The 16,982-nt window shown below is 40.5% G+C and overlaps 1 protein-coding gene across 1 annotated transcript; it reads left to right on the top strand.

Moving 5' to 3' along the window:
- Positions 1–353: 353 nt before the first annotated feature.
- On the top strand, positions 354–8,099 carry LOC129776414 (cytochrome P450 4d1-like). Its single transcript, XM_055782040.1, has 6 exons — positions 354–661; positions 727–833; positions 6,590–6,869; positions 6,929–6,998; positions 7,055–7,605; positions 7,671–8,099. Exons 1-6 carry the CDS (start codon positions 499–501, stop codon positions 8,012–8,014), a joined length of 1,515 nt encoding a protein of 504 aa, XP_055638015.1. The 5' UTR covers positions 354–498; the 3' UTR covers positions 8,015–8,099.
- The last annotated feature ends 8,883 nt before the right edge of the window (positions 8,100–16,982 follow it).

Below are 16,982 nucleotides of genomic sequence, written 5' to 3'. Positions count from 1 at the left end.
GTGAAAACAAGACGACAATAGTTGTATTGGCATCGAATTTTGATGCCATCTAAATTCAGGATGAAGGTACAAAGGTTGTCACCAATAAAACGTTAGATAACAGATACTTTGGATACCTATTATCAGAATGGAGTCGTATTAAACGTAAATTGCTCAAAAAGACAGAATCCACCACTGTTGGGTGAAATGTACATGTTTCCGTTATTATGATGCTAAAATACTAGATCGTCATATTTGTCACGCTGAGCTCTGGTACAGCACAGCATGGGAAGGGGTAAGGCTTGAATCGCGCAGCTCAATGATTTTTTCGCGATAAGAACAATTCGGATGGTCACGTTAAATTTGCTGTTTCGGCTATACGCTAGCTCAGTACCTCTATGGATTTAATGGAAGAAGTGTGGTTCAAATTCTAGTAGAAGTTACTGTATGAATTTCAATCAAAAATTGTTATCTCGGCTGGATTGATTTACGATTGCAAGTGAATAGCAAAAGTGTAAAATGCATATCCTAGTCGGTGCGGTGGTGAGCGTATCGGTTATCATTGGAGTGATTATCTACCGAAAGTTTGCTAACTTGATTCGACATGGGGCGCAATTTGGAGGCCCCAAAGCTTATCCTGTGGTTGGAAACTCGCACAGGTTTACTACGAAATCGCCGGCAGGTTAGTTTTGTGGGATATTTTTGGGTTAAGTTCTGGCGAACTTATGAAGCGTTTTGGTTTTCTAGAATTCCTGGAGGAAATACAGAAAATGATTCAGGAGTACGGTAGATGCTTCCGCTTATGGATGGGAATGGATTTCACCATTGTACTAACAGACGCCAAACTAGTAGAGGTTAGTTGAATTATTAAAGTGTGATTTGTAATTACAATTATTTGAAGTCTGCATTTTTCCGCCAAAGAGTATTCATTATAATAAAAGATTAGTGTTTTATCTCGAATTTCATATTCTGGTCTGGTCGAATTTCTTAGGCTTGTCTTACCATTGAAATTGTTTATAAGAATACTTGTATATATTATGTATTCACTTAATCACAATGGGATAACTTTCAGCTAAGCGACCATGACGATCAGTTGTCATCGATCGTGGTTGACATTCGTATTTCTCTAACAAAAATACCATTATATAATTATTTAGATGTGCTCTGTTGGTCAACGTTTGATTGTATCACTTTTCCCTTAGCTTCAAATAGTCAATAACCCAATATTACTCGTTTGGTGAAATTAATGAATTGATGTTCTTTTCGATGAGCAGCTGGGAGGTAGATCAATGATACTGTGTCAAAAGAGTTTACTCTTGGTATTTTGGTATAAGGTACCGTAGAAGTACCTTTCACTTTTACATTTGTCGTATATGGCCAAAACTTTATATTGCGATCTAATATAAATGTGCATGTTTTTGATGACGTCATGATGTAAACAAAATATGCACGGTTGACGTAAACACCAGCACCACGGGAAACGCATTTCTCTTGTTTTTAACTGAAGAATCAAGACTGTGAAACATTTATAGAAAATCATCTGTCCATTTAATAAATATTAACGGCAGTGTTTGCCAAATGATCCACTCATTGAAAAAATCGCTTTCGTTCGTTCAAATATGATCTTTCAGGAAACATTTCCCCCAGCGGTATTCTTTTGTTGTTATGTGTTGCAAATCACGACACAAAAGAGAACGAGACAACTCTGCATCGGCTCGCACTTTATTGCACACCAGCATGCAAGCAAAGCTATCATATACGCTTTTAGTCAGAAAGCTTATTTTCTTCTTTGCCTCTAATAGCGAATTCGTTTTTGTTCAGTTTCAACCCCAGTGCCGCACTAACTGCTGTCAAAACGTTTTTTTATTCACTCAGTTGCGCACTCAGTGTCGCACTAGTTCGCCCCGAAAGCTGCTAGTTTCGCACTGAGATGCTTCACGGGTTGGCACTTGGGTTCACCAATACAACTATACTGAACTGTCAAGTTCCGAGTATTGTTTTGGAAAATCTAGAAATGAAATGAAATGACTATGAAAATGGAAAAGCTACTGCTCTTGCTTTTGTATTATTGGAATCGTAATCTAATTCGGATTCTGATTTTGAAGAGTATAGTCGTGTAGACGGCATTAAGCTCCGTGTGCTTTCATTGGGAAGCGAAAATTATTATGGATATTCAGGAGGAATAAACATGCTCTCAAAATCAAAATTATGAATGAAAATTTACTTTAACGTATCGAATATTTATTTTATGTGATGAAATAAGAGGGTTTTTTTCCGATATCGCAGAAACATTGAACGAAAACTGTGTCTAACGATGATTTTATATTATAATAGTAATTATTTGTGGAACAAACAGGAAATGCATCGACAAATGGTTAAGTGAGTGTCAGGACTACATGTGTTAGGTAATCAAACAATACGAAGTAAAAAATGTCATTCAAACTTTTATATTTTTACACTGCACTTGGCCCTTCTTATCTGATAGAGAATAATTTACCTCCCAAGCACTAATATCGCCACCAGACGTCGACACTGTACATTTGTCGTCGCAAATATAAACAAATCAGACTATATAACGCACACCAACAAACCACCGCATTCGTGAAACTGAAAACGTTTTTTTATTAGAGTCAGTGTGGCACTGACTCAGTTTTAAAAACGAATTCGCTATAACATATGCATATCGACCTCTTCATGCATCATGAAACAGCAGGATCGTACGGACCCCGCAAAGCGAAAGATTCATATTCAGCTAATGTAGCAGATCCTGATTTTTAAGTCTCAGAGAGTGCAAACTATATTATTATTTAGCTCGATAGAGGCTAAGGGAGGGTAGTCAGATTATATTTTCCATTTTTAACGCCGCTATCTCTTGAAATATGTAAATTCATATAGACCGCATAGATTTACTAGCAACACCGCTCCAGTGAGAAGCAAAAACTCGCGTTTTATCTCTTCTCCCATTCGCTGCTCTCCGCAAATGGTGACTGAATGATGTCGTAATTTTTCTTGTATCATTTATTGCTTTGCACTTTTCTGTGCAGTGGGTTTCGCTATAGTAAAATGGGACGATATATGCGGTTCAAACTTGTATGCAGGCTTCGAAAACGGTATGCGATGTTTGATACAGATCGGATATGCAATCAACAGTCTTCGTTCCTCTCTCAGTTTAATCACTAAATATTACACAAGTGATTACTGACATTCATACAAGTATCTGAATGTGCACCCGTGGCCGAGTGGTTAGCGTCATAACTAACATGCCGGGTGTTCGGGTTCGATTCCCGTTCTGGTCGGGGGAATTTTTCGTCAAAGAAATTTCCTCCGACTTGCACTGTGATCACGCGTATTCTAGAGCTTGCCACTCAGAATGCATTCAAGGCGTGTTATTTGGCATAGAAATCTTAACTAAGTACTAATAAAAATGACGCAAGTAATACTACGTTGAGACGGCGAAGTTCCTCTAGGAACGTTAGTGCCATTGAAGAAGAAGAAGAACAAGTATCTGAATGATCCTCTCATATTTGGTTACATGTTCGTGAGAGTTTACTTGCATGACACATTGTGTATCATTCGATTTTGATCGAAATCCAAACACTGATTAACGGTTAAAAGTGGGTTATTTTAATTGTAATGTTATTTTAATTCTTTTGAAAAAAGCATTACCACAATTTATGCGAACAAATTGTTATATTGTTTGAACGTTTATTCGTATACTTGACGTAAAACTGATCTACAATGTTCGTGGTCTTATCTCGCTCACCAGATAACTTTATGAATGACAGATTTTTTCCGATGGTGGCAGCTCCTGTTATAAAGAGAGGAAACAAATTAGGAAGAATACTTCTATAATGTCCGGAAAAGGCGGCCGGAATTTGCTAACCACAACCGCAGAGATTGCTGTCAGCAAGATTAAAACGAAAAAGCAGCGCGTCTAACGAACAGTGATTGGACATGAGTCGGGAGAAGGTGCGAATAAAGTCTCGACTCAAATCCAGACTTTTGAACCACGGATTGAGGCTAACCTTAGGGATAATCGAGTGGAGCCACCGGCCCAATTCATCTTCGTTCCATTTGCGATGCCAGTTAGCGATGGTATTTCTACGGACTAAAGAATAAAATTCATTGAAGGCGATTTGACGCTGATAAACCTACCACCTACCTTTGTTAATGAGTCAGCCCTCTCATTACCCGGAATGGAGCAATGTGAGGGGACCCAGACAAAGGTAATGACATAACAGCGTCTGGATAAAGCACTCAAAATTTCTCGTATTCTCTCAAGGAAGTACGGCGAGTGCTTTTCCGGCCTCACTGAACGGATAGCTTCGACAGAGCTAAGACTATCCGTTACAATGTGATAGTGTTCAACAGGTCGTGAGGCGATGCTGTCCAGCGCCCAGTGTATTGCTGCCAATTTAGCAATATACACTGAGCAAGGATTCTGAAGACTGTGGGAGGTGCTAAAAATTTCGTTGAACGCTCCAAATCCTGTGGACTAATTCATAGAGGACCCATCAGTAAAGTACATATTTTCACAATTGACACACCCATACTTTGCATTGAAGATCGTAGGAACGATCCCCGATCGATGATAATCTGGAATTCCATGGATTTTCTCCTTCATGAACAGATCAAAATGTACAGAGGAATTGATGTAGTCAGGAAAACAAACACGGTTGGGAGTATACGAAGAAGGATCAACCTGCATGGAATGAATTCATGATATGAGCTCATGAATCCAGAATGAAAATTTAGCTCGATAAGGTGCTCAAACGTTGAACTTTTTTTGCTACAGAATGCAGTTTCAGAATATGCATGAAACAAGCATAGTACAGAGCAGAATCAAAGCAGAAGAGAAATATTAAATAGGACGTACACCGTCGTGGAGAACAAATATATAATCGCCTGGAGCCGCACTGTGTGTAGCACGAGAAGAACGTCGCGATGCATACTGGGTGCGCTACATGCATAAGCAATATATACATTTTACTTGTGCGTTGTTCTCGCGAGAACAAGAATGAATCATGAATCAACCATCTTCAGCTGTGTCTGCAAAACAACGAAAACCCAACGGTCCTTTTCAGAGCCACTAAAGCTTTCGATTAAAGAGTTATTTTTGAAACTTCGATGCATGCTAAAAACCTATTTTAATTTTTCAATATTTTTATTATTTTTGCTGGAGGGAGCTTTTCTGAATTCAGGAGGGTGTTTAGGTTTATTGGTGTAATGAGGTTTTGAATTATAGAAGCTTTAAGGTTTCTCAGTTCATTCACCTCTGCCTTGAAAAACACCATTTTAAAAACCTTGCTGCCGCCGCTAGCTGGATGGCTGATAAATCGAGAATTTAAAAAAAATTAAGTATGTTAGTGATTTTTTTCAATCGATAATTTTATTTTCGTCAAAAGGATTATTGTTTCCGAATTAAAAGTGACATAAGAATACAGCGCATTTCAAGTCGGATGTGAAGAAGGTATTTTACAGCGTCGAGAGCTGTGTTCTTTGGTGGAAAACTGAGGGAGAAAATTTGTTCCGATTCTATTGCCTTCGTCTCCGCCGCCGCCAAATAATAGATTCGATTCGGATTTTCTGTTGCCGTTCTGCGTCTTCTAAGATGATTCGTTCTGCCCTGGAGATGTAGTTTTGCTAAGAGATATTGAAAAACTTCTAAGATATTCAAGATATATATATATTTTTATATGTTCAGCATTTTAGTTTCAGTGCTTTAGACAGTGAGCATTCAACAGTACATGTTAATTATTATGTTAATTATTGGAATATTATTGCTTCGCGAGACGTTCGTGCTCCAAACACTCAGTGAAAGCACTCATTTATCAGTCCTTGTCAATGCTATCAAATATTTGTAACAAAGAGTTGTCTTGTAAAACGACGGCGTGGCCAGGATAATCGAATCAGCTCAAATCAAGACAAATTGTCTTTGACAAGACAATTTTTATACGAGTATCAGCTAGAAGACGAAAGAGGAGTACCACAGAATGTGTCTTATGTTTTCTTCTTGAATACATTAGGCCATGAAATGGAAAGCAGCTTTGAATTTTTTGATTGCATTAAAAACTATTAAAAGATGATGAACCGTTTTGTGACGTTGGTAACTTCAGCAAATCGGTATCATGAACAAGCGCAAAATGATGGTGCGACGTCATTATTGCGTACAAATGGTTGTTACGTCAAAATGGAGGCTTTCAATAATTCTCAAATGTTTCCAAACAAAAATACCTTGTTTTCATGTTTAGCATATGTATAACATAGTAAAGAAGGGCAATCAGTTAAAAAGTGGATTTTGGTCATGTTGGTGCTTACGTCAACCATGCATATTTGGGCAGTTTTATCGTAATTCAATGAGAAATAAATAAACAATTGGTAGCATTTTGCAACATCCAGATTTTCTTTATGGTCACGATTGTCCGTGATTTCGGTTTCCTACGGTTTTTTAATGTCTTCGACGACGTCAATTTCACACCTGTTCCGTTGGTTCACTTCCATCTCCATGGTAGAATACGCATCGAAATATTAACATGAATGTAACTTCTTAAACGATCACTATCTACAAATAACCAGTTCGAACTCATCAACTGTTTTCTCTCGTGTGCAGACAATTCTCAGCAGTCAGAAGTTCCTGGATAAAGCGGATGAGTACGACTTCATTCGACCATGGCTCGGAGATGGGCTGCTTACCAGTACAGGTCGAAAGTGGCACTCGCGGCGCAAGATGATCACTCCTACGTTCCACTTCAAAATTCTAGAGCAATTCGTGGAAATATTCGACCGTCAGGGTCGCACATTTGTGGAGCAGCTGAATGCGAAAGCCAACAGTGGTGAAAGTTTCGATGTCTTCCCAATGGTAACACTATGTGCGTTGGACGTTATTTGTGGTAAATTGAACGATTTACTGGACGATTTATATATTATCAAGGGATATTGTTTTTCGCAGAATCCGCAATGGGAACAAAAGTGAATGCTCAGATGAATTCCGACTCCAATTACGTGAGAGCTGTGAAGGAGTAATTGTACCCATAGTTTACATGTAATTTGTAATACTAAAGAATTTTTCTTACAGCATGTCCTGCGTCGTACATCAGCGGGTGTACAATCTAATTGCTCGAAACAGTTTCTCGTTCCAATATACTCGATACCGAAAAATGCAGGACAGGGCCCTCAAGGTTCTTCATGGTTATACGGATAGTGTCATTCGTTCTAGGAGGATAGATCATCGTCAAGCTCAGACCGCGACGAATGATGATGACAAGAACGAAATCGGAATCCGCAAAAAGGTAGCTTTTCTGGATATGTTATTGCAGGCTACTGTTGATGGGCGACCGCTCACCGACGAGGAGATACGGGAAGAGGTTGATACGTTTATGTTTGAGGGTCACGATACAACGACCTCCGCCATAAGTTTCTTGTTTGGTGTTTTGGCGAAGCATCCAGATATTCAACAGAAGGTATACGAGGAAGTTCTCGATGTAGTTGGGAGTGACTTGGATAAACCTCTCACGTTGTCAATGCTGAACGAACTGAACTATTTAGATCTTGTGATAAAAGAAACTTTACGAATGTACCCTTCAGTACCGATAATCGGACGCAAGATGCTCGAGGATCATGAAATAAGTGAGCTCGTATAATCACATACAAACACTTTTTCGAATATTTTCACACATTCTTCTCTCTTCAAGATGGCAGAACATTCCCAGCAGGGGCGAACATAATCATTATGCCATTCTCCATGGGTCGTGACCCGGAATATTTTCCAGAGCCGGAAAAGTTTCTGCCGGAGCGGTTTGCTGTAGAAACCTCGGCGGAGAAAGCCAATCCCTACCGTTACGTTCCGTTCAGTGCCGGGCCAAGAAATTGCATTGGGCAGAAGTTCGCTATTGCTGAGATTAAAAGTTTGGCAGCTAAAACTGTGAGGCAGTTCGAATTGCTACCAGCGGAACAAACTAAGCCCGAGAGGTTTATTGCCGAGCTAATCCTTCGACCGGAGAACGGGGTGCAGTTACGTGTGAAGAAGCGTGGTTGAGTGGGGCGGAATTTATGTGAATTTATTCATTATTGTAAGGACAATACAGTGTTATTTGACTGACCAGTAGCGTGGTTTTGATAAAAAATATTGGTATAAAATAAACAAAAGTTATATTAACTATAACATGACTTTTCATTTTATATAATGAAGGAGCTATTAGGAGCATATATCTGATTTATACTAGTTCTATAATACTTCCTATTATCGCATCATCCTGGATTGCCGTCTGGCACTAGATGTGCAATAAAGCTTTCACTGTTTGCTTCAGTGAAACCTTCGGAACTCATCCATAATATAATTTCTTATATCTTATGATATTTCATCAAAAAACTGTTCTCTCAGTGATGAAGTATGGCAGTTTCTCTTTTCAATCAGCTGCCAGAACGAATTCAGTACACTTGTCTACACATTGCGTTGGGATGTATGTCCTCAATGCACATCATGAGTCTTTTTTTTTCTCTTCGATTTCTCATCTGTAGTGAGGGCCGCAGTAATCCTTTATCGTATTTCCATATCGTGATTGTTTCCCTGACTATGTAAATTCCTCGGTTTTTTTAAATCTATCCATGAAAAAGGAAATCCAAGATTTTCATCAACCGAAGATCGCTTCATAGAATTTCAACAATCTTCAATGAAATTTCCAACACGTCTCACAGTCGGGATGTTATTCTTACCGATAAAAGGGCTTCTCTATCGTAACAATCTTGCCGGCACCAATGTATGCATTTGTGACCAAGGTTATCACGACGTTTTTTCTTCTTGCGAGCTATCTGGTCGAATTTGGGAAAAGTGTGAACCAAACAATTTTTTCCTCAAAAAACTCGGTTATTTCGATGCTGACGAAGTTTATTGCCGCACATAAGATGTCAAAAAATGTTGTCAAATGTTCACACATTTGACACACCTCATCCGAAACTTCTACTGATCAATCAGCTGGAACATATTTCGTAGCTTCCCACGTTACCCTTACATGCTTTTTGTTGTTGGGTACCATCGCAGGGACATAATGCCAACATGAAAGACTTCCATCTTGGGCAACTCGCAGCTATAGTCTTGACTTATGGCCAGTTCAGAATGCGGTCTACTGCTTTGAATTTGTCATTGAGGCTCCAGAAGTCTCTGGGTCGGTGATGTCCTTAGGGGTTCTGATTTAACGCTTGTTTGCAGGTTGACGGGTTGACTTGCAGGGATTCCAATCTAACGCTTGTTTAATAGTTGATAAACACCTGATGCACCTGAAGAAGTGGTTCTATCGCATTGAAACGGAGAGTATGTTTAACTCTCTTGTAATTGCGCGAAAAATTGTTACTCGTACACTCACTGACTGTGCGTTACTCTGTAATATCGCTATTGTGTATTTTTAGGCGTTATTGGTATTTATTTAAAGAGAATGATATAATTGAATAAAAAACTCAAGATAATATATCAACTTCATTACATTTTAATAGTCATTTAATTCAGCCACATCATTTATTCTCCATCTGTCAGACCTATGCGCGAGTATAGGAAAGTTAAAATCAATATAAAGCATGGGCTGACCCATACTGGGTGATCCGTAATACCGAGATGACTATATCTCACCTTTCAGGTCGAGAGAAAAACGTGTTTATTCCATGGTATGTCGAGAGAATTTTCAGCCCGGGAAAACTGTAGACCAGCGGTACTCAACCTTTTTTCAGAGGGGCTACAAATACGTGCCAGTATGGAGCATTGGAGACAGCAACATCCCAATTTCGAGAACACTTGTATTTATTTCTCAATTCAACTGACAATTGTTGTCTCATTGAATAAAAAAAACTTCTGCTAATCTTAGTTGACCAGCGGTACGAAATAGGTCGAGAAGCCGTTGTCGGAAATTGTTGGCAGAAATATTAAAATCGAAGAGATTGAAATTGTCGTTGAAATGCTGACAGATCGAACGGATCAGCTCATGTAATCCATAATTTCTGCTTCGTGGTTCCAACAGCAGAAAATCACGTTGGCGTAATGGTCTTTCAGGCACGTACTGGGAATATTTTCCCAGCAAATGTAGCTTGAGCGACTTTGCGTCTAAATTCAAGTGGTTGAATATTCAACAGACGACAACGATCCTCGTAGGGTGGCAGGTTCCGAGGATCGCGCCAACGAAGAAATCGGAGGGCGTATCTGACGAACTTCTTCTGAATTGCTTCAATAAGAGCGATCCATCTGGCGTGATAGGGGCACCATACTACTAAGTTTGATTCCAATATTGATCGGACAAGTGAACAGTACAGGCATCGGAGACACAGTGGGTCACGAAATTCGTCGGCAATTTTGAATATAAAGCCCAATTGGCGATTGGCTCTGGCAACAATATCGTGATAGTGATTCCGAAAAGAAAGTCCGTTATCCAGGATAACTCCGAGATCCTTGAGGTGTTGTACTCGGTCAAGATGACAACCAGACAGGATGTAGTCATGGATGATCGGTTGATTTTTGCGGTGATAGGAGATCACGTTACATTTTTCGACACTGACACTCAGCATGTTTCTGGAACACCAATCTGCAAAGGTACATACCAAAGTTTGCAGATCCTGGCAGTCCGAATGGCATTTGACTAATTTGAATATTTTTGCATCGTCAGCAAAAAAGAAACGGCATTCCGGAGGTATCAGCAACGAAACATCATTCAAAAATAATGAAAATAATAGAGGTCCGAGGTTACTGCCTTGCGGGACTCCAGAACTGTTGGAAAACGTCTCCGATTCTGAGAAGCCAATCTTGACCCGAACTGAGCGATCTAATAAGTAGGATCTGAACCAATTAACACTCCTTGATGAAACACCGAGTTTATCTAGTTTAGCGAGGAGAATTTCGTGGTTCACTGAATCGAAAGCAGCTTTCAAGTCCATGTATGCAGCATCAACTTGCCATCCCGAGTCCATACTTCGTAAACAAAACGATGTGAACTGCACCAAGTTGGTGGATACCGATCGCTTTGGGTAGAAACCGTGCTGTTGTGTGTCGATATAGTATTTACAACAAGGAAACAAAGATCCATTCACTTTTATCTAGAACAGCTTAGAACATGCGCACAAGGACGTGATACCGCGGTTATTACCAACATCGCGTTTGTCGCCTTTTTTGTGCACCGGAAACATATATGAAAATTTCCAACGGGTTGAAAATTCGCTTTGCTGAACCGACAGATTGAATATAGTTGTTAACGGAGAGCAAAGAACATCTGCACAAAGCTTCAAGACTGCTGAGGGTATTCCGTCGGGCCCAGCGGCATACGAGAGCGTTAATTTACGTATTGCGGTTTTCATCATCCCTACTGTAATGTAAGGAATGTCGAAGTTGAATTCATCACGAGGCAGTCCGCTGGTAGCTTCTGCAACTTGCATAGCAGAGGTTGAGGAATTGTTGAACACTCGTTTAAAATGACGTGCAAACAAATTGCATTTCTCAGGATCATTATTAGCCGTGCTATTTCCATAAAACATAGAACAAGGCAGTCCAGCATCTTTTCGTTTGGTATTCACAAATGACCAGAACCCACGAGGGTTCGTGCGTAGATTCGCTTCCGTTCGTTTTACGTACCGATTATAGAGAAAACGGTTATATTGACGGTAACAACGACTGGCCAAATTGAACTGTCGTTTGAAGTGAGATGACCGGCAGTTACTGAAATTTCGCAGAGCGGTTGATCGTTTTCGATTCAGCTTGCGTAAGCGGCGATTGGACCAAGGAGGATTATGAGGTGGTCGTCGAGCAGGGACAACACGAAAGAATGCATCCACTACTGCTGTACAGAAGTACTCCACTGCGACATTGACACTATCGGTAGATTCGATGAAATTCCAGTCAATATTGGCGAGTTCATCACTCAATAAAGCGTAGTTGGCTCGACGGAAGTTCAGAGATGATTGTTCAGATGGTGCAACATAAACGAGTGCTCCCTTGGCCGAGTGGTTAGCGTCATAACTAACATGCCGGGTGTTCGGGTTCGATTCCCGTTCTGGTCGGGGGAATTTTTCGTCAAAGAAATTTCCTCCGACTTGCACTGTGATCACGCGTATTCTAGAGCTTGCCACTCAGAATGCATTCAAGGCGTGTTATTTGGCATAGAAATCTCAACTAAGTACAAATAAAAATGACGCAAGTAATACTACGTTGAGACGGCGAAGTTCCTCTAGGAACGTTAGTGCCATTGAAGAAGAAGAAGAAGAACATAAACGATCGGAGTGTGCAAGCTTATTGACGTGACGAGAGCAGGGTGATCAGCATCAAGATCAATTAGGGGATCAGCCGCCAAAGCAATCGAAGAAATGGGTAATGCAGCATCATTGGCCAGGACAAGGTCCAGTAATCGACCATTTCTATTCAGATGTGTGTTGGCTTGAGAAAAACCGTGTAGGTTGAATCCGTCCAGGAGAACACAGCAGGCCTCGGATATATGCGATGTCAATGGATCGATGATTGGTGTACTACTTTCGGGGAAACACCACTGCAAACCTGCTTGATTATAGTCACCGAACAGAAGAGCAGGAGAGTGAACTTTCAAACGAGCTGAAACTGAACCAATGGATTCCACGTGTTCGTCGATTGCCGTACTATCGTTTTTTCTGTTAGGCGGGAGATAAATAACGCCGATACTGAAAGTGTTGTGATTAACTTCCACCAAAACCCACAGTTGCTCAAGTAGGAGAGAAATAGGGGCAGGATCAAGATAACTGGTTAGTCGCCTCGTGACAGCAATCAGTACTCCACCACCACGAGATTTATGACTATTTAGATGACTTCTATCGGTTCGGTATACGGCGTACGAAGGTCCAAAAAGCTGCGTTGAGAAAATGCGATCATCCAGCCATGTTTCCGTCAGGACAATCAAATCAAAATCTTCTTCAACAGACAAGAAGAAAGCATCGAGCCTCAATCCACGCACATTTTGATAATAAATCCGGAGGTTCGAGGAACGGCGATCGCAGGAACTGGAAATCGAAGGGATTTCAGGTGCCGAAAGTTCAGAATTATCAGTATACTCGCTTGAACTTACAGGCCGGAAGCTCCCTGAACCAACAACGACCGCAGGACCGGTACAATGATGATGACGGATGTGGATATAGGGCACGACTGGATCGGTTGGCGAGGGAACTTCCTCAATACCTGTTACTGATTGTCCCGGATCCAATGTAGAGGCATCGAACAAAAAAGTGGATGAGCAGCGATTGCTAGAAGGTGAAGCATTGTCAAGTACCGGAAGCTCCTTATCACAACTATACTTGCCTGCTGTTGCAGGTAGGAGGCCCCTTTTACCAACACCAACTGTAGGACCGGGACGACGATAATGACTGGCGTTAGCAGGAAGCACGACTAAGTTGGGAGGTGTAGGGGCTTCCTCAATACCTGTTACGGAGTGTCCCGGGGCCAGTGATGTAGTGGTGACGTCAGAAACCGTAGAGCCGTGATGAATTAGTTTTTTGCCAGGTCAACAAACTCTCGGAATTGTAACCAGGCAGGCCATTAGGCCGGATCAAGCGCCAAATCCTTCATGCTAGGATCCAGACCAATCTTAAATGACACAAAAGTCATGTTGCTAGTATTCCTGCCTTTAGGAACCAGTCGGAAAACTTCGGCTGGATCTACGGTATCCAAACAGCGCGATACAATGTTTTGCACGTCGCTATCAGAGATGAGTGGATTCATGCGCGATAAATACAGCCAAAACTTAACCGGAGGAGCAGCGGGTGAGATGGAAGGAACAGAGAGATCGCTCAAATCTATCGATTTAATTCCTTTTGCTATTGGTACTTGTAATACTAACCTCGAGCCAACCGCGAGTAATCGGTTACATATTACTAACATAGATAATAAGCAAAATTGTCAAAATATTGAACTCCCGGCCCTCATACACCTTTTCATCCTCCAAAAGTGCTTGTCATACCGTTTCGTTCAGCCTTGATGGCTATTAACGATAAGATATTAACGCTCAAATCCTGCCCCCCCCAACTTAATGCTCTCGTTTTCGAAACTTGAAACATACACTCCAATTGAAAATGAGCTGAGCTTAAATTGCAATATTCGAGAAAACACATTGTCCGTAGAACGAACGCTGCGATTGCTATTTGTATTTCATGAAAGGTGCCCTATTTTCCGGATTCCAGTTCCAGTGACAATTGCCCAGTAACGGTCGATTGGTCGCAGTTGCGGACAATTTGGTGGGTAGTTGTCTTTTTCGACGAACATGATGTAGTTTTCCACAAATCACTGGAGAGTAGATTTGGAGTAATAAGCCGTTGCCAAATCTGGCCAGAATAGAGAGGGCAGGTCAATGGAAATTGTCCCTTCTTCAAGCATTCATTCTGATAAATTTGAGAATTTATAGTCCCTTTTTGAGAGAAAAGTAGAAGATCACAAGTAACATGCGCAAATGGCTTGCTAGCACCTTTTGGCCGATTTTTTCCACCACAACAGTCGTATCAGTAGTCGATACATCCTCTCCAACTGATTTAGTCCCCGAATAAGACCCCGGCAAAGTTCTGGAGTCCTCTCTGGCATAAGTCTAGTCGTCCATCAAAATGCAGTGGTTGGGATTATCTATAGTACGCTCATAAAGCTTTCGAGCACTCGTTTTAGTACGATGTTGCTGTTCCGGAGTTTGTTTGGGTACTCTCTGCTTCTTGTAGCTCTTCAAATCATATATTTTCTTGATCCGCTGGATCATTCCGATGCTGGTACCTAATATCTTGACCAAGTCACGACTAGAGGCAGATTGATGTTTACGCATATAATTTACGACATTCTGGTCCAATCCGGGGTCAGCAGAACCGGGTTTACGTCCACTTCTTGGATACTCTAGGGAACACTCATTGCCAAACTACTCAATTATTCGTTTCACATTTCCCGGGAAAATCTTTGGTCCTATTCGTGATTTGATATGTTACACCTTTCTCGGTGCACTAAATGTGCAAAACTTTTATTTCTGTTGCCAATTTGATTTGCGGCTTCTAAAAAACATATACAAGTAACCTGCTGTTGTGTTTTTGAGAATTAGTTACAACCAATGTATTTGGAATAAGACAAACATGAGGGAACAAACATTGACTTTGCTACCTAAAACTACAAGTTATGCTACGAGGTTGTGTGCAAAGCGAACGACAAACTTTGCTCTGCCAGCCTAGGACATGAATCGGGCTGACTAATCAAGACATTCCTCCAAGCAAGCTTTTGGACTATTGGAACTAGTTTTTCGGGTAATAAGTAAAAAACATCGTTGGTAGATATTTCATCTTTCGAATAAAGGAGTGATCATACCACGACGTTCAGCCGGCAAAGAGATATTAACGCTCAAAACCTCGCGTTTCAAAGGCAGCGCTCTTATTCTCGAAACTTTGAATTTACACACAATTTCTATCACCGTATCCGACTTTTGTCGATATATAAAACAAATAATATCACTCCATTTTATTTTTCAATAATGACAGGATGCCAAACCCGGTCGAAAAAGCACGGAACAATTGTGCTGTTTCAGGAGAGGCCGTAGTCGTTTCCTCAGACCTTCATTCTCGTAAATTTCGCTTTTCAAGCCACAACTGACACCAAACTACCAAACCAGACATTTCTTAGCGTATCCGGACAGTTCCACATCCTTCTGCATCTACCACAAGTCTTCTTCTTCTTCTTCAATGGCACTAACGTTCCTAGAGGAACTTCGCCGTCTCAACGTAGTATTACTTGCGTCATTTTTTATTAGTACTTAGTTGAGATTTCTATGCCAAATAACACGCCTTGAATGCATTCTGAGTGGCAACCTCTAGAATACGCGTGATCACAGTGCAAGTCGGAGGAAATTTCTTTGACGAAAAATTCCCCCGACCAGAACGGGAATCGAACCTGAACACCCGGCATGTTAGTTATGACGCTAACCACTCGGCCACGGGAGCACAAGTCTACCAGCAACAAAATCGTTATAAGTAGGGATTTTTTTTTCAATGAAAGCTAGTTTTAGGCCTACAGAATCCAAAACAAGAAAAGTTTAATAACTCTGTTATAGTTAAACTTTTAAAATCCGACCATATGCGCATAGGGATTTTTTTACCAAATATGATCATTAGGGTGGCAATGGATGTATGGGAAAAATTTCATCATCGAATTTCAGAAACCGACCATGTAAATTTTGTTAATTGGCCCCAAAAATGATCTGTGCAAAGTTCCAGCTCGATCTGACATGATTTAGGGGTGCCTCAAAGCGCTTTAAGTTTTGATTTTTTGACCCTCAAAAATCTTCCATGGGGGGGAAAATTTAGAAAATCGAAATTTTTTTTTGGCTTTTGAGTCTCCCTGTACTTCAGTAGAGCTGCCGCACGTCAAAATATAAATAAAAACAAAAATTGATATCTCGATAGCCATTCGGCCGTAGTTCTGTGCGAATGGTTCTAAGGAATTTGTCGTGAAATTCTGTTTATCTGTTATCTGATATGTTGGACAAATCACCAGTTTGGACGATTGTTCACATTTTCTAGGAGAGGTGAACAGATATTTTATTCAATCTCAGCGGTTAATTAGCATAGAAATTACTTTGATGTTTGGGGGCAAAGTGGTCATAGGTACATAATGACTTGCAATGCTCTGTTTACTAAAGCTGATATACCTCATCACATTCTGCTCTTGAAGAGGTTCCTTTTGTGGCTTTGACCCTGGGAAAATATGCCACTCCAACTAAACTAAGCCTCATTATGCGGAACGTTATGTGTTTCTTACAACGTTTTTGTATGCATGAGAAAATTTAAATTCAGACTCTAGGTGAATAGACCTAGCTTATTTCATACATTGACCTACTATATCGAATAGGTTTTGAACAAATTTGGGCGAAAAAAACGTATAAATTCATCTCATTTAGCTTGATATGTGCGAGGGCCACTTTGCCCCCACTAGGCAAAAAAAGTTCGATATTTCACCTTTTATCTAATGATGAAAAATGTACTATTTTGAATTTTTATAG

Source organism: Toxorhynchites rutilus, chromosome 3 (assembly GCF_029784135.1).
Source record: "Toxorhynchites rutilus septentrionalis strain SRP chromosome 3, ASM2978413v1, whole genome shotgun sequence".
In the NCBI taxonomy this organism is placed as follows: domain Eukaryota; kingdom Metazoa; phylum Arthropoda; class Insecta; order Diptera; family Culicidae; genus Toxorhynchites; species Toxorhynchites rutilus.
This window is presented reverse-complemented; position numbering and strand designations above follow the sequence as displayed.